The sequence below is a fragment of the Rhinolophus sinicus genome, linkage group LG07 (genome assembly GCF_036562045.2).
Source record: "Rhinolophus sinicus isolate RSC01 linkage group LG07, ASM3656204v1, whole genome shotgun sequence".
NCBI classification, from domain to species: Eukaryota; Metazoa; Chordata; class Mammalia; order Chiroptera; family Rhinolophidae; genus Rhinolophus; species Rhinolophus sinicus.
The window spans coordinates 68,545,312-68,567,095 of record NC_133757.1 but is presented as its reverse complement, the minus strand read 5'-3'; the positions used below and the strand labels follow the sequence as shown (position 1 = coordinate 68,567,095).

At 57.3% G+C, this 21,784-nt stretch overlaps 1 protein-coding gene across 1 annotated transcript; it reads left to right on the top strand.

Annotated features, from left to right (window-relative positions):
- The first annotated feature begins 267 nt into the window (after nucleotides 1-267).
- On the top strand, nucleotides 268-8,801 carry MEX3D (mex-3 RNA binding family member D). The gene is given in 3 exon segments (XM_019743938.2): nucleotides 268-343; nucleotides 346-804; nucleotides 6,565-8,801. Coding segments are annotated over 3 exon segments (1,899 nt in total). The 5' UTR covers nucleotides 268-282; the 3' UTR covers nucleotides 7,944-8,801.
- Nucleotides 8,802-21,784: the final 12,983 nt, after the last annotated feature.

The following is a 21,784-nucleotide window of genomic DNA, read 5'->3' as shown; positions in this document are numbered from 1 at the left end:
CGGCGGGAGGAAAGGAGCGTCCGCGCCGCCGCCGCCGCCGCCGCCGCCGCCGCCGAGAGCCCCGCCGCCGAGAGCCCCGCCGCCGCCGCCTAAGAGCAAGAAGAGTCGCGCCGCCGCCGCGCCGCCCGCGGCCCGGAGCAGCCCGCGCCGCCGCGCTCCGCCGCTGGATGCCGGCGGCCGGCGGCCGAGCTCTCAGAGGCGGAGGGCGGCGGCGCGGGCGGCGGCGGCGGCGCGGGCGGCCGGCGGCCGAGAGGCGAGGGTGCGGGCCCGAGCGCTAGCGCCATGCCCGGCTCCGTCGGCCAGCCCGACGGCGGCGGGGGCGCGGCCTGCGGCGACCCCAGCCCGTGCCCCCGCCGCCGTCCGCGCCCGAAGGCGCCGAGGAGGCCGCGCCCGCGCCCGCGCCCCGGCCGCCGCCCGAGCCCGACGACGCGGCCGCTGCGCTGCGCCTGGCGCTGGACCAGCTCTCGGTGCTGGGGCTGGGCGGCGCTGGCGGCCGCGACGAGGAGGGGGCGGCCGCGGACGGCGGGGACCGCGGGGCCGCGGCCGAGCCTGCGCCCCCGGACAGGTCCGAAGTGTCCGTGGCCCCGGGCCCGCTGCCGGAACCCGACGTGAGCCCCCCGCCGCCCCGGCCGTCGCCGCCCGACGTGTTCGCGGGCTTTGCGCCCCACCCCGCAGCCCTGGGCCCCGCGACACTGCTGGCAGAGCAGATGAGCGTGATTGGCAGCCGCAAGAAGAGCGTGAACATGACCGAGTGCGTGCCGGTGCCTAGCTCCGAGCATGTCGCCGAGATCGTGGGGCGCCAGGGTGAGTGGCCGCCGTGGGGGACGCCGCCCCGGGGGGTCCCCGCGCCGCTGCTCCGGGGACAGGGCCGCCCCAGCCCAGCCCGCGGCCACGCCCCGCGTGGCCTCGGGCCTCAGTGGCCGCCTGTGTGCCTTTGTTTTGCCGCCGGCCGCGGGAGAAAGTTGAGCGCAGCCTGCGCTCTTCCCCTGGGCGATTCGGCCCGGTCGCTGCCTTTGTCCCGGCGCCTCCACCCCCCGAAGGGCCCCCGTGTGCGGCGCCGCTGCCTAGGCCCTGGGCTATGCCCACCGGGGACCAGGGCCGGTGGGGTGGGGGTCGTTTCACACCCCAAGCAGGCATGGGGAGTACCCACTCGGGGTTGGGGGGGCGCTCAGGCACGGTCAGAAGATAAGTTTGGCTGCACAAAGAAGGTACACCCTGACTTGCCAGCCTGGAGATCCTGCTGGGGGTGGGGCACAGGACAGGATGAGAGAGGGTCCCACCCTCCTCTCAGGGCGAGTCAGGAATTTAGGGTGTGTGGAAGGACCAGCTATAAAAGCGGTTCCTGGGGTACAACCCCATAGCCCTGGCCTGGCAGGCCTGCGGGCAGCGGGCCCTGGGTGTGAGGGTCTGGGTAGCAGTATTGCCCGAGTGTCCCTGTGGCCGCCCCATTGTTCTCTTTGTTAGAGAGCCAGGCTGAGATTTGCAGGGTGACATCAGGCCGGCCGCCGCTCATTGGCCCTGGAGCTGCGGGGCGGGCGGAGGGTGGTGGGCAGTGCCGGGCCCAGCACACACCCACCCACCCTGTTAGCCGGCCTGCCCACCAGCCTCAACTTTCTCCTGCCTTTCTGCCGGCACCTCCTGTTCCCTACTGGCTGCCTGTGGTCAGCCAGGTTCTAGAACTTGGGGTGGGGCCTGGGCGGGGCTTAAGGTGGGGCTTGCAGGACTCTCCTGGGTTGGGGGTCCTGGCCTCTGCACCCTTGGGAACAGGAGCCAGAGAAGGATGGGGGTGGCTTGAATTACAAAGTGACCTGTCCCCCTCACCGCCTCCACAGGGAGGGGACCACAGGGATGCTCTGGACACTGCCCTCTCATGCTTCCAGGTGGGTGGGGTGGCTCTTTGGTCATTCATTTGTCCTTTCCATGTGTGGACAAAGGTGGGCAAAGCATAGTGCTGTCAGGAGTGAGAGTGAGGAAAGGGGACACGTCACTCTGGACAGGTACAGCTAGACCTAGACCAGATAGTTCCACTCTGATACTCTTACTGCCTTCCTATGTAGGCCCTTCATGTCCCTGACCCTATTCCCCATAAATGCCCTGGAATGTGTAATAAGACAGTTGCCATGTACTGAGTGCCCAGAAATCTGCAGACGGGCAGGCATGGAAAGTGAGGCCTGGGGGTCATTTGCCCAATGTCACTAGGCTGAGCTGCGAGGCACTGGAGCGGGAGGGAATGTTCCGTGTGAATATGCGTGTCTTGGCACCCAAGGCTCCTTTCAGAGAGGCCTCGCCATGTGGGTGGCAGTGGGAGTCAGGCAGAGGACATTGGACCCCTGGCCTTGGGCTGAGCAGAGTGGTGTCCTGGAGGTGGAGGAGCAAACCTGGGGTCTCAGGCTCCACCCTCACCTCCTGGGTGTGCATTTGGGACCCAGTTGTTGGGTGCCAGCCTTGCAGTGGCACACAGCAAGGCAGGCTCTGGGGGTATGGTGGGCCATGACAGCTCACCCTGTAGAATGGGGTGACCTTGAGCAAATGAGAGCCCCTCTCTGTGGTGGGGGGACAGCACCTCCCTCAGGATTTTTGTGTGGATTCTTAAGCAGGAGGCTGGTTCTAATCCTGGGCTGGCACCCAGTAGCCACCCTGCAAGAGGGGTGCTGGGTACCGGGGAGGGGGCGTGGATGCCGGATGGGTTGTATCACTCCAGCTCCAGTACCATCTGTGGCTCCCATCCTCCCTACCTGGTGCTCAAGCACACCCTGGAAGACTGTCCCAGCACCACCCGCTCCCCTCCTCCAGTCACGCACCCCTCTCTCCCCCCCTGTGGGTCCCTGGACACCAAAACTGTCCTTTCTTACTGCTCAGGCTCTCCCCAGTGCAGGGAGCACAGCCTGCCCTGACTCTCATTTCTGTCAAACTCCAAGTCCAGGGCTACCCCCCTCCCCCAGAGGGCACTGAAGGAGGAGGCAGCCGGAGGCGCGGCAGGGCTGGGATTTGAACCCTGGTCTCCTTTACTGTTCTCTCCCTGCAGGGAGCAGGGTGGCCCAGGACAGAACTGCCACCTTCCAAAACTCCAGGGTTGGTTGTGGCAGGAGGCAGCACCATTCTACAGACAGGAAAAGTGGGGACTCCAAGAGGATGTGGGGTGGGCCTCTCCGTCCAGCCGGTCAGCAAGGCCATCTGGGAGGCTGTCGCACACTGGCCATGGGTGATCTTGGGCCCGTCCCTCCCCGCTTGCCATCCATTTCCTGAACCCTGGGCTTGGTCACTGGGTCTTCAGCACTGCACAGCAGTGCCTGCTGCACCTTCTGGAAGGAGTGAATGAGTAATGCTGAAGGCAGAGCTGGGACCCGCAGCCCCGGGTCCCCTCCATCATTGTCAGGCTGAGGACCACGGCGTGGGACTATTCCTCCTTGGCTGGTCTCCCCTCCCCTCCCCCAGGAGCCCCCACACACACACCTGGCCCCATCCCCAGGGGCATCAGGTGTTCTTTCTGGTGGCCAGGGACACTGCAGGGGGTTGGGGTCCAGGCCTTGGTGTTCCTGTCTATCTGCTGTGGGGCATACACAGCGGTGCCCGGGCCTGGGTTGGGGGCTCCTTGTATTGGCAAGTATAGACCTGCCCTGCCTGTGTAGGAACGTTCTATGTCCCTGTGTCACAGACAAGCTAGCTTCCCCGCAGACCACCGTTCTGTGACGCGGCCCAGCCAGGACTGCAGCCCACTTTGGCCCTGCTTAATTGTGGGAACTTGTCCCAGCCCTGTCCTGCTTCCTGAACTCTCCCCACTGTCACACAGCTGGAGCGCTCCCCCAGCCCGTCCTCCTTCCCAGGGCGGCCCCCTCTGCTCCCCTCGCTCCCACCGCCTTGATGTTTCCTTGATTAGTGTAGCTTGTGGTCACCCGTGCGGCCAAGTTCTCTGGGTGCCCAGCACACGAGTGTGACCAGGACCCCAGAACAGGGTCGTATGAGTGATGGGAGGCGAAAGATTGCCCCCATCTAGGCTCTCCCGGGGGTTCTCAGCCTCCCCACTTTGAGGGGAGGGTCTAGCTGCAGTGGAGTGGGGTTTGCTGGGACCTGGGGCAGGACAGAGCCAGCCATGGGGGTGGTCGCCACATTCCCAGGTATACCCTGCACTGAGTTGGAATCCAGGGGGCAGTGCTCAGGAATCTACATTTCAGCCTGTGCCCACTGATGGGTGGCAGGGCTCAGCCCCCTGTCACAACCCACTCTTGCCACACTGTCATCCCCGTTGGGGAGAGGTGTGGCCGCGGCCGCTCATGGATCCCGATTACCTGGACTGGGCAGTCCCAACCCCTCAAGCTCTGCCCCCTCGCAGGGCCTTGGTGTGGGTGGGGTTTGGGGGCAAACGGGTGTCACAGCTGAAGTGCAGTCAGTGAATTGTGGTCCTCTCGGGCCCTGAGGGCTCCACCCAAGGGGAAGCTGCATGGTCCCTCTCCTGCCCTTACCCAGCCAAGAGACCAAACACATCAACAAGTTTCACAGCCTGGCCGGCTCCTGCCTCTTCCAGCTCTATGAGCTTGGGAACGAGGCCCGCTTCCCCATCTGTGCAGAGGGCCAGCGGAGGGCCCGGATCCCCTGCCCCTTCTCTGGGCCTTGCTCCCCTCCCCTCAATGTGGCTCTGCTACAAGCGAATATCTCAGGTGAAGGTGTAATATGCGCCCTTGAGACCCACAAGGGCTGGGTGTCTGCCTGGGGCCACGCCCCAAATCTGTGAAGCTGGGTATTTCAGCCCTCCTTGAGGAAGCTGAGGCTCCGGAAGTTTCCCTCAAGGGCCCAGGGTAATCCCAAGTACCCAGCCCTTAGAACACAGGCCCCCAGCCTCGGGGCATTCAGAAAGTCAGACGTAGTATAAGCAGAAACTCTGGAATCCTGCTGATGTCTGGCCCAGTCAGAATGGGCTTCTTGGAGGAGGAAGGGGCGCCAGGTTTCAGTTTGATGCAGAGAACGTAGAGGAATGGTGGGGGGGGGGAGATCGTGTGGGGGTAGCATGGCCAGAGCAGGGAGCAGCTACAGGAGAGAGGCAGGACTCGTGTGATTTGAAAGCCCCCCCCACCCCAGCTGCCAAGTAGGGGGGACCATCTGTGCAGGAGTGGAGACAGCAGGTCAGAGTGGGTTTAGTTGGGTGTCGTTGAGGCAACGCAGCTATGGGGGACGAGTGGCTCAGGATCCAGGAGGTGGGGAGGGCCTGGAAATGAAGGAAGGCAGCCACTCTGGGAGATTTCTGATCCCTATTCAACCATCTTGCTTTTGCTCAGTCGTGGATGGGGGGCTGCTGTCTTCCTTGGCTCGGGTGAGGCCACCCAGGGACACTCCGTGCTGAGCAGCCCCCCAGCCCAGGCCCCACCTCCTTGATTCCTTCCTGGGCAAACCCCTGGTCCAACTAACTTTGTATCTTCTATGAGGAAGTTAGCAACAGTTATTCCTGTCAGTGCCGTCCTCTCGTATGGACACACTATCCCTGTGTCCCTCTAGCCTCCACAGAGCCTGAGGTGGCTGGGCGGGGGCGGTCTCCCAGACTATTAGAAGGCCTTGTGGCTGGGGGTGGGGTTATCAGGGAACCCGGGCAGGTGCCACCATCAGAGACCCTACATGACCCCTGTCTCCCCCAGACACTCCTGCACCCCTCCACAGGTTGGTACCCCGCATCCTAGCCCAGACAGTGAGGATGAACCACAATGCCATGCCATTGTGTGTTCCCAAGCATCGCTTAGAGGCCAGGGCCACCCCGACCTTTGGAAACAGCCTGAGTTCAGGCCCAGGAGTCTGGCTGAGACCTTGGCTCCCCTTGGGATGGGAGGGTCACTTGGTCAGAAGGTGGCTACCACAATCTGAACCTCAGTTTCCCTGCCCATCAGATGGGGAGTTGGTGTCAGAGGGTCTGTGTTCATGTCCTAGGACTGACATAAACTGGATGACTTGAAACAATAGAAATTTATTCTCTCACAGTTCTGGAGGGTGGAAATATGAAATCTAGGTGTTGGCAGGGCCACGTTCCCTCCAGAGGGTCTAGGGGACGGTCTATCCCATGCTCTCCCAGCTGCTGGTAAAACTGCCAGGCATGCTACGGCCCTTGGCTTGTAGCCACATCACTCCAACCCCTGCCTCCCTTGTCACATGGCTGTCTTCTCTGTGTGTCTGTGTCCCTCTTTTTATAAGGACCCAGTCAGTCATGGGATTCAGCCCCCCACCCCCACCCCCACCCCACTGTGGCTTTATCTAATTACATCTGTGGAGACCTTCTTTCCAAATAAGATTCCATTCTGAGCGTCTGGGTGGACATCGGTTTTGGGAGACACTGTTAAGCTCACAACGGAGTCTTCCTTGCCTTCTTGCTTTTTTGCCAACCCCGGGGTACCCAGGACCAGAGGTGAAACTGAGGAGCGGGATGGGGGGTGGACAGGATGTGTGGCTGAGATTAAAGCCTGCAGAGGCTACAGCCCACATGTGGGGGCTCCCAGCTGGCTGGCTGGCTGGCCCCTGCAGCCGCTGCCCTGGAAGGGCTTTCCAGGTCAGAGGTCCCTGTCCTCACTGTGTCCCTCTCCCCTCTAGGGTGCAAGATCAAGGCTCTGCGCGCCAAGACAAACACATACATCAAGACGCCAGTGCGCGGGGAGGAGCCTGTCTTCATTGTGACTGGCCGGAAGGAGGATGTGGAGATGGCCAAGCGTGAGATCCTGTCGGCCGCCGAGCACTTCTCTGTCATCCGCGCCACGCGCAGCAAGGCCTGTGGGCTGCCCGGCGCAGCACAGGGCCCACCGAACCTCCCAGGACAGACCACCATCCAGGTGCGCGTGCCCTACCGCGTGGTGGGGCTGGTGGTGGGGCCCAAGGGCGCCACCATCAAGCGCATCCAGCAGCGGACGCACACATACATCGTGACGCCAGGGCGTGACAAGGAGCCAGTGTTCGCCGTGACGGGTATGCCTGAGAACGTGGACCGGGCACGCGAGGAGATCGAGGCACACATCACACTGCGCACCGGCGCCTTCACCGACGCAGGCCCCGACAGCGACTTCCACGCTAACGGCACCGACGTCTGCTTGGACTTGCTCGGGGCGGCTGCGGGCCTCTGGTCCAAGACCCCTAACCCAGGGCGGCGACCCCCCGTACCCACAGCCAGCCTCCGTGGGGACAGTGCCCTGGGTGCCCCCGGGGGAGCCGAGGCCTTCTACCCAGGCAGCCGTGGGGGACCACCGGTGCCAGATACGGGCCCCACCAGTCCCTACGGTGGTTCAGGTAACGGGGGTTTCACCTTTGGCGGTGACGGCCCGGGAGCCCCCACGGGGCCCCCCGCTCCTGAGGACTGTGACTTTGGCTTCGACTTCCTGGCACTGGACCTGAACGTGCCTGCCGCGGCCACCATCTGGGCCCCTTTTGAGCGCACTGCGCCCCTGCCAGCCTTCAGCAGCTGCTCAGCCGTCAACGGGGCCCCCCCGCCACCCACCCTAGGTGTCCGGCGCAGCAGTGGGGCTGGCACCCCGCGACACTCGCCCACGCTGCCCGAGCCCAGTGGCCTGGGCCTGGAGCTTCCGCTGGCCCGCCACACCGCACCTGACCTGGTGGGCGCCCTGCCCTGGAGGCCCCCGCAGGGCTCCCTCTCATCTTTCTCAAGTAGTGGCAGCATTTCCACAGCCACCTCTCTGCCCAGCAGCTCCTCGGCCTCCTCATGCCCCTCCCTGGACTCCAGCACCTCCGAAAGCCGCAAGCCCTCAGCCACAGCGTGCTCTGGGTCTGCAGCCCCGGCCTCCGTCCCAGCCCTGGCGCGGGAGTGTGTGGTATGCGCCGAGGGTGAGGTGATGGCAGCGCTGGTACCTTGCGGCCACAACCTCTTCTGCATGGACTGCGCCGTGCGCATCTGTGGCAAGAGCGAGCCTGAGTGCCCCGCCTGCCGCACGCCCGCCACCCAGGCCATTCATATCTTTTCCTAGCGGGTCACCTCACCGCGCCTGTGGCTACCAGGGTTGTCGGTGGGTGCAGGGTGTGGACTCACACACACTCTCTGGGCCTGGGTGGGGAAGTAGATGGGGGCAGGGCGGAGGAGAGGGCAGCGTGGCCAGTGTTTACAGACAAGCTTTAACTCCGGTCCCAGGCGTGGAGACAACGACCCGGTGGCCCAGTGGCACCTCAGTTCTTAAATAACAGTATTGAGTCGACAGGTTAAAATAAACCAGAGAGAAAAGGTCTGTTGCACTTTTTATTTGAGACACCCCCCCCCGCCCCCCAGGGTGATCTTTTTAAGAAAAAAACACCATGATTTTTACAATCGGTTGTCCTTTTCTATGGTGTGGATTTCTGATCTGACAATGTTTTCAGGCAGTCTCAGCCTCTGCAGAAAATTCCACCAGGAGGATGGCGACATTTTTACTCCCTTTTTGGGGCTAACCTGTCACCCTTTTGTATGTCAGTCCCCGCCCCGGTCAGAGGGGGCGGGGGCAGGGTGAGGGGCATCCCAACCGGAGGTTTCTAACTTTTTTTTTTAATTATTAATCCCCTTCTGCTGTGGTTTATGTTGTCAGTTTTTACATTTTTTTAAATTGGTTTTTTTTAAACTTTTACTTTTTACCTCTTGTGTATATGTAGCGAATTTATAGGGAAATATGTACTTTATGGAATAAATTTTAAAAACTAAAATATATTTTATTTTAAAGTAACGGACCTTTAATCTTACACAGCTAAATTACTGATTATATATTTGCTGAGCTGACTTAAGGGTTCAGAAAATTGTATCAAGAGTTTTATTTTTTGACTCCGAAGCCTTCTTAATAAAGTCTTTTTACTACATGTGAGCCCTTGGTGTGGTGTGTGACCGTGGGCATGGGGGAGGGGCTCTCAGACCCAGCTCCTTGGCACCCCCACCTTCCAGATAAATTAGGGAGGGCCCAGGATACACCCATTCCAGGCTCTTATGTAGGCCAGGCGCTGTGCCCTGTTCCAGATGAGGGCATCCAGTATGTAGGGGGCGGTGGTCCAGCCAGGTCCCTCTTTCCTGAGGCTCAGGTCCTACACATCCCTGGAGATGGCCAAGTGTGAGGCCAGCTATGGCCACTGTGGAGTTGGCAGTGCCAGGTGGTCTCCCGGGGCACTTGCCCAACTCTGTGCTGGGGGGGCTCCCACCCCCCAAAGGACAGGGTCCACTTGCCGTACACATGGGGAAACAGGTCTGGGAATCTGCCTCCTGCAATGGGTCGTAATGACTTCCAGTCCCCAAAGGACACCTGACTGATGAGCCACAGGTATCGGCCCCCACTCACCTTTGGTCTAGTTGGGAGCAGATGACCTGGCCCCTTGGGCCACAAGACGGTTCTTCAGGGCTCAGGTTGGCTCTGAGGTGAGGACTGCGGTACCAGAGGTTTGACTGTCAGTGGTCGGTGGGCACCAAAGTTCTGAAGGGTATAAGAGAGCCCTGGAATGTAGGGAGGGTGCGGTGTGGGGTATAATGACAAAGAAGTGCCCAGAGGCCAGGGTCCCCATGGGCTGCTGGCCTGAGGAAAGAGTAATGAGGAAGGATCTGGGGGACAGAGCCCACTAAGCAAGCTAGGAGGCATAGCAGAGGAGTCTGGAGGGCTTCCAGGAGGAGGCAAAGGGTTTGGGACAATATGTCAGGTGGTGCAACAGGAAGGGACAAGAGAGAGCAGCCACAGATGGACAAGGAACCTCAGGACAGTGAAACCAGTGAGTGGCAGTCACCTCAGGCCCTATGGCTGAGTGGAAGGACATGGAAGGCCAAACCCGGTCCCAAGCTACAGAGCACAACGTAGGTCTTGCAGAACCACACACACACTGGGTGTTCTACCCTAGCCCTGCCTGGAATTTTCCCATCTGTAAATCGGGGTGCTCCCATATCCACACTCCTTAACTCTGGTGAAGCTCAGGGATGGTACAGTGTGTTTAATCATTGCCCCAAAAGATAGGTCCCCTGGAACCTGTAATTGGGACCTTATTTGGAAAAGGGATTCTTTGCAGATATAATTAAGGATCTTGAGATGAGGTCATCCTGGATTGGAGTGGCCGTAAGTCCAATGATGAGTGTCCTTGTGAGAGGAGAGACAGACTTGCAGAGGGAGATTTCCGACTCAAACACACAGAAGGCTGTGTAACGATGGTGATGACGAGGCAGATGAGGCCACAGGCCAAGGGAAGCCTGGAGCACTCCGCGCTGGGAGAGGCAGGAAGGACCCTCTCCTGGAGCCTCCGGAGGAAGCCCGGCCCTGCCACACCTTGAGTTTGGATTTCTGCTCTCTAGCACAGTAAGAGAACAAACTCCTATTATTTTAAGCTACCCACTTAGTGGTAATTAGCTCCAGCAGTCATGGGAGACCAACATGGGTGGGTGGGCAATGCTTAACCCCCGGCCTGGTCCACAGTGAAGAGGTGGAGTTCCACACCGCTGCAGTGGCCCCAGGTGAGATCTGGCTACAGCCAGACTGCGGAAGGCAGTGGAGGCTGCCGGGAGGCGAGGCTGTGGAGACCACAAAAAGAAAGAGAAAGAGCAGTTCCTAGCGGCCTAGGGGTCAAGAGGGGTGGGAGTAAGTTCTTAGGAAGGAGGTGGGGGCTGGAGCCTGAGCAAGGGTCCCGAAGAGAGTGGGCACTGTGGCGGGGGTGGGGGGTGAGGGGTGGTCTCTGGGGTCTGCAAGGAATTAAAGGGTATTTTTGGGTGGCTTTGCCTCTGGACAGCCACGTATGAGAAAGCTTGTCATTTTGCTGCCGTAATCTGAAGAGAGAAGAAGCATCTCAAAAGTGCCCTGGGTGCTGGAGAGTTCGGCAGAGGGGATGGGAATGAGGTGCCTGGATGACCGGCCAGGGGAGGGTCACGCCCCGTGCTTGGGCCCAAATCCAATCTGGCCAGAGCTCTCTCAAGGGGTTTCTGAGAGATGCAATACTAAACGGGGGTGGGGCCCCAAACCAGGGGCAGGTCTGTCCCCCATGCTGTTCAGAGAACTTGCTGTGGAGGACTTTCCAGAACCATTTGTGGGTTGTGCTCTCACCCCTCCCCCACCTCCCGCTGAGGGCTTGTGAAACTGATTAGAGGGAGGCCAGAGCTGCTGTGGTCAGGGCGAGGTGGCCAGAGGTGGATTCTGGAGGTTGCCATTTGAGGCCCTGGATCCAGCCAAACCCCTCAGGGATGAGCGCCAAAAGCCTCCTCCTTTGTTTAAGCCACAGAGAGTTGGAGCAACTCAAGCTCATAGCCACCTGCAGCGTCTGCATCCCCAGCCCGGGAGCTTCGAAGTAGGTTTTTTCGCAGCAAAAACACCTGCCCTGTGCAGATAGCTTTTCCACGTCTCTGCACACTCAGGGAAGCCAAAGGCTAAAGCGTGACCAGTGTCCTGGATGCAAGCTCTCACTTTGTCACTTCTCTCTGTTGGTTCGCAGACTCAGCACAGCCTACTTCACCCCTGGACCCTCCCCTTTACTAGGAGAAGGCCACACTGGTTCATGCTGGGCTTCCCAACAGAATTTAAATGTCAATGGTCACATGTGGCTGGTGGCTCCTGTATTGGACAGCAACTCTCTAGAATGTTCCAGTCCAGCACGGTCCAATAGAACTTTGTGCAGTGATGAGAAAGTTCTAGATTTGCACTGTCATGCAGGGACTCTGGTCCCGCTCCCCGCATAAGAACGCAGGATATGGTGAGGCCAAAAAGGAACACCCACAGAGCCATTGATAGGAGAGTCATACCACTATGGTCTCCCTGGTGGCTGGGTTGGAGATACAAAAGCAAACATCGGCCAGTACCCCAACAAGGGGGGTACAGTCTTGCTGGCAGCCAGGCGAGACACACGAAGTAGGAGCCACACGATCCGCAATCTGCCATCCAGTTCTCTGCCTGTCAGCCAACCAACCAACACAGCCACAGCAGTTGTATCAGTGGCTGATTGGCTAACTGGTTACAGCTGATGGCCAACCAGTCACAGCCATGGCCATCTACCACCCAAGCCAGCACCCTTCCATGTGAGGCCAAGAGCCTGGAAACGGCTCTCTGGGACTCTGTCCCCACATGCGCCTTCCAATACAGGAGCCGCCAACTCCATGGGTGACTGAGCATGAGATGGGGCTTGTGCAACTGAGAGAACAAAGTTTTATCTTTTATAGGGCTTTAATTTAAATAGCCACAAACAAAAAAGGCAAAAGTAGCTAGGAAAGCTATTTGCTGTGCAGACTTGGAAATATGTCTAAAGCCAGGGAAGCGGGAAGGCTACTGTGCCCTGAGATTGTAAGAGAGTGTGAGTGGGTGGAGGCCCTGATCAGAGTGGCCCCAAAGCAACAAAGACCACAGAGCGACCACTCATAGGCTGCTATGGTCTACAGACAAGTCCCCATCCTAGTCCCCGCGACTTTGGAATGTGTCACCTCACATGGCCGAGGGACTCTGCAGGTGGGATTAAGTCAGGGCCCGCCCCCCCCACACACATGGGGATGACCCTGGATTCCAGGGGGCCCAGTGTCATCACAGGGTCCTCATGAGAGGGAGGCAGGAGGCTCAGAGTCAGAGACACGGAAGAGGCTGCACTGCTGGCTGTGACGATGGAGGAGGGGCCACGAACCAGGGACGCGGTGCCTCTAGAAGCTGGAACAGGCCGGGAATGGTTCTCCCGGGGCCTCCGGAAGGACCAGCCCTGCCCTCACCTGGGTTTTAAGACTTCTGACCTCCAGAACTGTCAGAAAATCCATATGTGGTTTTAAGCCACCCCATTGGGGGAAATTTGTGACAGTAATCAGGAAACACACAGCTGTGTTAAAAGTTGCCCCAACTCCTTGGAGGAATGGCTGATTCTATGGCCTGCTTGGGGCAAATACAAAATAAGCCTGGACATCTTGTGGTGTCAGAACATAAGGACATGCTCAAAAAAACCCCACAAAAATGGGGGCATGTCCAAGGGACCCAGGAGCCACCAACTGAGAGAGCTCCCAACAGCAGAGCTAGAGCAATTCATCCTAGAAGACACAAGACACCCAGTTAACTTGAATTTCAACTAAACAACAAGTCATTTTTTTAGTGCAAGTTTGTCTCAAATATTGCATGGGACTTCCTCCTACCTAATGGCGATTCATTATTTATCTGAAATTCAGATTGTACAGGTGTCCTGTATTTTTGCTAAATCTGGTAACTCTGAAGAGTGGAGTGGGGAGAGAGAGTAATCCACTAATTTTCAGGGAGAATTATAAGCCTTAGGGCTCCACCTGTGGTTCCTAAATTCTGCCCTGGAGGGTAAAGTTAGGCAAAGCTAACAAGACATCAAGGGGAGGAGCTGGTGAACAAGGACCAGAATTAATTCCATAAATATTTGATATGGATTGAACGCCCGGGTCGTTGCCACGAACAGTAGTGGGTTTGCTCTGGCAGGAGCCAGGATGAAGCCAAAATCCCCAAGCACGTTTACCCCTATATACCCCCTACACCATTCCCAAACCGACTGTACCCACAGCCAAGATGGACCGCCAGAATAGCCTGTACTCTGTTGCCACCGTGTGGCCAGGGCTGCACATGACAACCTGCCCGCAACGTCCCGGAACCATGAACAGCTGGGGCTTCCGCCGTGATTAGTGTCAAGTGGAGACAAACTAACAATTCTCAGCTGTTCACCTCCGTCTCCCCCCCCCTCCCCAAATCATTGCACTGTAGCAACTCCATTTCTCTACAAGATAAGGGCGCTTAGTAAAACAGAGCCACAGCGTCATGATCAGACTTAAAACACACTAATTTTCTTTTTCAGTTTTATTGAGATATAATCAACGAACAGCCCTGCATAAGTTTAAGGTGTGCAGCATAATGACTTGACTTACAACATTAATTGCCTAATAGCAATGATCCAGTTGGCATTTGCCTGGCCTCAGTTGTATCGTATTATTACTTACAGCTGGCTTGTTTGAATCTCCATCTAAAATACATGCCCGCTTGGCATTTGGTTCCTGGGTCCTGTCTGTGTGATCAGACCCAGTGGTTCCCAATCTTGACTGCTCTTCAAACTGGATGAGGGGCTTTAAGAAGCACCTGAAGCCGGAGCCCCTGATTCTGCTATAATTGGCCTGGGGTGCCACGTGGGTAGCAAGATTTATTTTTAATTGTGGTAAAATACACATAACATAAAATTTACCATTTTAATCATTTTAAAATGTGATTCAATGGCATTAAGTATATTCACAATGTTGTGCAACTGTCACCTCTATCTAATCCAGAACATTCATCACCCCTGTGGGAACAGAGCCCCAGAGAGTAGTTTACAGGCTCTCGGCCTCACGTGGAAAGGTGCTGACTCGGCTGTGGCTGATTGGCTGTCGGCTGTGGCCGGTTAGCCGATTGGCCGCTGGTATAACTGCCGCGGCTACAGAGGAGAGCCGAGGACTGCCGAGAACTGCCGAGGATTGCCAAGGAGCCGAGCAGAGCCAAGGAGAGCGGAAGAGGAGAGCCGAGGAGAGCGGAAGAGAGGAGAGGAACAGAGTCGAGAGAGTGGAGGAGAGTCGTCAGTCGGTCGGAAGGTTGGCGGAAAGGCGGACGGCAGGTCGCGCGTCCAGTGGGCCCAGCCTCCAGTGAGACCATAGTGGTATGACTCCCCTACCTATGGCTCCATGGGTGTTCCTTTTTGGCCTCACCATATCCTGCGTTCTTGTGTGGGGAGCGGGAGCAGAGACCCCGCAGGCCGCCCTGCCTGAAAAATGGTGCAGTGAGCAGGGTCTCCCGCATGGCAAATGGCGCAGCGAGCAGGGTCTCCCGCACGACAACCCCAAAAAGAAACCCCGTCCCCGTTAGCAGTCACCCCCCATTTACCTTCCCCAGCCCATGACAATCACTTACCCACTTCCTGTCTGTGGATATGCCTGTCTGGACATTTCACATAAGTGGAATCACACACGCCTTGTGTGTCTGGCTCCTCTCATGAGCACCGTGTGTTCAAGGTCCACCCCCGTTGTGGTGAGTGTCAGCGCCTGCCTCCTTTTCATGACTGAATAATCCATTGCATAGATGGACCACATTTTGTTTATCCATTCATCCATTGTTGGACATTTGGGTTGTTTCCACGTTGGTCTATTTGAACAGGGTTACTCTGAACATTCATGCAAACAATTGTTTTTAAACTCCTATTTTAAATTCTCCTGGTGTCATGTGGGGCGGCCTGCAGGGTCTCTGGTCCCGCTCCCCACATAAGAACGCAGGACGTGGTGAAGCCAAAAAGGAACACCCACGGAGCCATAAATGAGGGAGTCATATCACTATAGTCTCACTGACGGCTGAGTTGGAGACACAGGAAACAGGAGCCACACGATCCACAACCCTCACTGCGCCGCATGCAGGCTCAGCCACCATCTTCTTGCTAGCCCCCATTTTTCTGCTAGTGTAGCCACGGCTCACTGGTTACAGCTGATGGCCAACTAGCCACAGCTGATGGCCATCCAATCACAGTTGACGGCCATTTACTACCCGAGTGAGCACCTTTCCACGTGAGGGCAAGAGCCTGGAAACTGCACTCCTGGCTCTGTCCCTACACTCCACCCCTACAGGGTCTCGCCTCACAATCTACGCGACAAGTGTCTTCTATGAGGGGCCCTGTGCGAGGAGCCTGGAGGTGAATGTAATACCCTGGACACAGCCAGGCTCTCTAGGCACAGCCAGGGTTTCTCAGGGCACAACCAGTCTTCCTGGGCTTCTTAGGGTACCACCAGTCTCCCTGGGGCACAGCCAGGCTTCCTGGACTCAGCCAGGTCTCTCACATATTCTCGATGGCGGCCTGTCAAGGCACAAAAACAAATATCCACCGGTTCCACCACATGGTGGTATGTTCCAAAGCAAACAGTCAAGCGGTCCATTAAATTAGGGATAGAAGGCAATTCCCCATAGTCCATAGTCATTCGCCAGGGCTGTTCTGGGGCTGAGGGATGACCTTGACCTCACCCGCATCTCCCACGGAGGAGTCAGCAAGTGTTTCCTCCTGGGACTACAAGTCCTGCATCCGGGCTGCCTCAGCAAGCACTTCCAGCCCACCAGGCCACAATGACCTTCGCTTTCTCCTGCCTATGCTGGTCAGAGAACCGTCCACGTCTTCCCACCCCTCCACAGGGGTCCAGCTCTCCGGCAGCTGCTCCTCCTGGTCTTCCTGAGACTGAGTGTTCATGCGCACAAACTGCTCCACTGCCCTTCGGGGAGAGCTTTGGCTGGCACCATACCCTGCTCGCTGCGCCATGTGTTATGCGGGGCAGCTTGTGGGGTCTCTGCTCCCACTCCCCACATAAGAACCAGGATATAGTGAGGCCAAAAAGGAACACCCATGGAGCCATAGAAAAGGGAGTCGATTTGGCACAGTGGGATCGCCCATCCTCTGTGGCCTTGTTTCATTATGTCGATGATATTTTATTAACATCAGATTCTCTTTCTGATTTAGAGCAAGCAGCTCCCTCTCTTCTCCGCCACCTGAAGTCATATAGCTGGGCGGTGAATGAGGAAAAGGTCCAAGGCCCTGGCTTATCCGTCAAGTTTTTGGGTGCTGTGTGGTCAGGTAAGACAAAGGTCATACCTGAGGCCATTATTGATAAGATATAAGCCTTTCCCCGGCCAACCAAGGTCTCCCAACTGCAGACATATTTGGGACTGCTAGGATATTGGCGGGGTTTGTACCCCATTTAGCACAAATGGCAAGGCCCTTGTACAATATGATGAAAAAGGGGGCCTCATGGGATTGGACAGAGGCTATAGAGCAAGACTTCATTGCCACAAAACGGGCAGTGCAGCAGGCACAGGCTCTGCGAGAAGTGGACCCCGGCCGCCCATTTGAACTTGATGTTCACGTAACCCGAGGGGTACGGATGGGGCCTCTGGCAACGGCAGGAGCGTCTCCGGTTGCCAGTGGGATTTTGGTCCCAATTATGGGAAGGAGCGGAGGTCCGCTACTCTCTAATAGAGAAACAGCTGGCTGCTGTGTATGCAGCCCTAGTGGCCACAGAAGCCATCACAGGAACAGCACGTGTGTTGGTTCGAACAACCTATCCCATCCAGGGGTGGGTCTGTACGTGGACCCAGGGACCCAAAACGGGGGTGGCACAGACCACCACCCTCGCCAAGTGGGGTGCCTACTTGGAGCAACGTAGCACCCTTAGTTCAAGCCCTTTGAGCACAGAGCTACAAAAGGTCCTGGGGCCTGTGGAGCTTGTAGCCCAGGCTGAGCCAAGCCCTCTGCCTAGAGGGGAGGACTTGGAGCCCTCGCCCTACAAAGAAGGACAGTCCCCAGTACCTGAGGATGCCTGGTTTGCCGATGGTTCTAGCCGAGGGGCTGAAGCTTTTTGGACGGCTATTGGTGTGCAGCCCAAAACAGACACCATTTGGTTTGATACTGGGACGGGCCAGAGTAGCCAGTGGGCTGAGCTACAGGCTGTGTGGATGGTAATCAGCCACGAGCCTGGGCCCCTAGCTATTTGCACTGACAGCTGGGCGGTGTTCCGGGACCTAATGTTGTGGCTCCCCACGTGGAAACACCAAAACTGGTTGGTGGGACACCGTCCACTGTGGGGTCAAGCCATGTGGCAGGACCTCTGGGACCTAGGGCAGAGAAAGGAGGTGACCCTAATGCATGTCACAGGTCACTCCCCCTTAGTGTCCCCAGGCAATGATGAAGCAGATGCCCTAGCACGGGTACGATGGTTAGAACGGGCTCCTGCCACTGATGTGGCCCACTGGCTGCATAGGAAATTGCAGCACGCTAGAGGCCAAACCATGTGGCAGGTGAGCAGACGCTGGGGTCTGCCTTTGAAATGGCAGGAGATAGCAGATGCCTGCTATGACTGTGCCGTCTGTGTCCAGGACAGCCCCCAAAGGCGGAGGCTCCCCTGGGAGACATAGCAGATTACGCCAGGGAGGGTGCCCCTCCCTCGCTGGCAAGTGGACCCCTGCCTAAGGCCCACAATGCGATGTATGCATTCACAGCAGTGGACACTGCTACGGGGTTGATGTTTGCTTGGCCGTGTCCGGCTGCGGATCAGCGGCATACAGTGGTAGCTCTTACACGGCTGTGCGCCCTCTATGGGCACCCCCAAGTCATTGAAAGTGACAGGGGTACCCATTTTACGGGGCAAGAAGTGCAGCTCTGGGCTGCCAGGATGGACATGCAATGGTTGTTTCATACCCCGTATAACCCACAAGCAGCTGGCATGATTGAACGCTATAATGGCCTTTTGAAGCAAGGTCTCCGGGTGTCAAAACACCCTCCCACGATGCGTGACTGGGCCTCGCGTCTATGGGACGTCTTGAGAGTCCTGAATGAGAGACCACGGAAGGGAGGGCCCGCACCAGTAGACGCTCTGCTACATCGAACGGCCGCTCCCATTCAATTGCAAGTTACCACAAGTGAGACTCTGTTAAAGCCAGGCTACAGCAGAAATGGGAACATTTTGCTGTCAGCACCCACATGCTTGAAAGCAGGGGAACGACAGCAATGGACTTGGCCCTGGCAGGTCAAAAGCCCCCATTGTCAATGGTTGGGTCTGATAGCCCCATGGGGGGCCGGTTTGACTCATGATTTGCAAGTGACGCCAGGGGTGGTGGCTGAGTGGCCACCGTAAGTGACTGTAGTATACGGAGGTCGCGATACCGGGATGATTTTGCGGGGAATCTATGTGCTCTCACTGTGGCCTATTATGGGGTCCCGTGTTCTGTTACATGTTGAAACTATGCAAGGCACCCCAAGCACTGCCATAAAGGTCTGGTACCACAAACCAGGTGTCGTGCAGGAGACCCTGCTCGCTGCGCCATTTGTCGTGCGCGGAGGCCTTCTCACCGCGCCATCTTTCAGGCGGGGCGGCCTGCGGGGTCTCTGCTCCCGCTCCCCACACAAGAACGCAGGATACGGTGAGGCCAAAAAGGAACACCCACGGAGCCATAGGTAGGGGAGCCATACCACTATGGTCTCACTGGAGGCTGGGCCCACCGGACGCGTGACCTGCCGTCCGCCTTTCCGCCAACCGACCGACCGACGACTCTCCTCCACTCTCTCGACTCTGTTCCTCTCTCTCAGCTCTCCTCTTCCGCTCTCCTCGGCTCTGCTCGGCTCTGCTCGGCTCCTCAGCAATCCTCGGCAGTCCTCCGTAGTCGCAGCAGTTATACCAGCGGCCAATCGGCTAACCGGCCACAGCCGACGGCCAATCAGCCACAGCCAACGGCCATTCACCACCCAAGCCAGTACCCCTTCACGTGTGGCCGAGAGCCTGTAAACTACTCTCTGGGGCTCTGTCCCCACACTCCACCCCTACAGGGTCTCGCCTCACAATCTACGCGACAAGCGTCTTCCACGAGGGTCCCTGTGCCGTATTAGCCTACTGACACCTACGGACGAAAAGAAACGGTAGTCTTAGGAACCAACAATGGCAAATCCCTTCCATCTGGGAGGATACATGCTAGCTTTTTGTCCTGGGAAAGGAGGGTCCCGGTTTGTGGTACCAGACCTTTATGGCAGTACTTGGGGTCCCTTGCATAGTTTCAACATGTAACAGAACAGGGGACCCCATAATACGCCATAGTGAGAGCACATAGTTTCCTCGCAAAATCATCCCGGTATCGGGACCTCTGTATACTACAATCACTTGCAGTGGCCACTCAGCCACCACCCCTGGCGTCACTTGCAAATCATGAGTCAAACCGGCCCCCCATGGGGCTATCAGACCCAACCACTGACAGTGGGAGCTTTTGACCTGCCAGGGCCAAGTCCATTGCTGCCGTTCCCCTGCTTTCAAGCATGTGGGTGCTGACAGCAAAATGTTCCCATTTCTGCTGTAGCCTGGCTCTAACAGAGTCTCCCTGGTGGTAACTTGTAATTGAATGGGAGCAGCCATTCGATGTAGCAGAGCTTCTACTGGTGCGGGCCCTCCCTTCCGTGGTCTCTCATTCAGGACTCTCAGGACGTCCCATAGACGCGAGGCCCAGTCACGCATCGTGGGAGGGTGTTTTGACACCCAGAGACCTTGCTTCAAAAGGCCATTATAACGTTCAATCATGCCAGCTGCTTGTGGGTTATACGGGGTGTGAAACAACCATTGCACGTCCATCCTGGCAGCCCAGCGCTGCACTTCTTGCCCCATAAAATGGGTACCCCTGTCACTTTCAATGACTTGGGGGCGCCCATAGAGGGCGCACAGCCGTGTAAGAGCTACCACTGTATGCCGCTGATCTGCAGCTGGACAGGGCCAAGCAAACATCAACCCCGTAACAGTGTCCACTGCTGTAAATGCATATATCGCATTGCGGGCCTTAGGCAGGGGTCCAATGTAATCCACTTGCCAGCGAGTGAGGGGCACCCTCCCTCGCGTAATCTGCTGTGTCTCCCAAGGGAGACTCCACCTTTGGGGGATGTCCTGGGCACAGACAGCACAGACATAGCAGGCATCTGCTATCTCCTGCCATTTCAAAGGCAGACCCCAGCGTCTGCTCACCTGCCACATGGTTCGGCTTCCAGCGTGCTGCAATTTCCTATGTAGCCAATGGGCCACATCAGTGGCAGGAGCCCGCTCTAACCATCGTACCCGTGCTAGGGCGTCTGCTTCATCATTACCTGGGGACACTAAGGGGGAGTGACCTGTGACATGCATTAAGGTCACCTCCTTTTTCTGCCCTAGGTCCCAGAGGTCCTGCCACATGGCTTGACCCCACAGTGGACGGTGTCCCACCAACCAGTTTTGGTGTTTCCATGTAGGCAGCCACAATGTTAGGCCCCGGAACACCGCCCAGCTGTCAGTGCAAATAACTAGGGGCCCAGGCTCGTGGCTGATTATCATCCACACAGCCCGTAATTCAGCCCACTGGCTACTCTGGCCCGTCCCAGTATCGAACCAAATGGTGTCTGTTTTGGGCTGCACACCAATAGCCGTCCAAAAAGCTTCAGCCCCTCGGCTAGAACCATCGGTAAACCAGGCATCCTCAGGTACTGGGGACTGTCCTTCTTTGTAGGGCGAGGGCTCCAAGTCCTCCCCTCTAGGCAGAGCACTTGGCTCAGCCTGGGCTACAAGCTCCACAGGCCCCAGGACCTGTTGTAGCTCTGTGCTCAAAGGGCTTGAACTAAGGGTGCCTGGTTGCTAGAGAGCATGTCAGCCCGTGCCAGGCTTCATCTTTGTCACTATGCCACAAGCGCCCAAACAAAGGATGGTAGAGCAAGAAATAGAGAAAGAGTAAAAGAAAGGAAGAGAGAGGCAGGTTGGGGGGAAGGCATTAGTCTTCATCTGAGCCTCTGATCCAGCCTGGCCTGCAACCACCTCTTCTGAACATTTCAGCATCAGCCAATCCTTTATGTAGCTCATAACATTTAGGAAGGAGGTTTCTGTCATTTGTAACATGATGCCATCAACAGATGAACAGACAAATAAAACATGGTCCATCCACATAGTGGTATACAGCTGTGAAAAAGAGGGAGGCGCTGACACTCGCCATAACGTGAATGGACCTTGAACACACGGTGCTCATGAGAGAAGCCGGACACACAGTGTGTGATTCCACTTATGGAAATGTCCAGAACAGGCGCGTCCACAGACAGGAAGTGGGTTAGTGGTCTTCAGGGGCTGGGGGAGGGGAATGGATGTTATGGGGTGATAACACAGAAGTTTTGGAATTAGATAGAGGTGGTGGTTGTACAATATTGTGAATACACCCATTCTCCCCAAGTTGTACACTTTAAAAGTTAATTGCATATTCTGTGAATTTCACATTAATAATAATATAAACAAAGAGAAAAAGACCATGATGCCCCACCTGGCCTCACCTCTCCCGTCTGGTTCCTCTCCCACACACACCCTATTCAATCC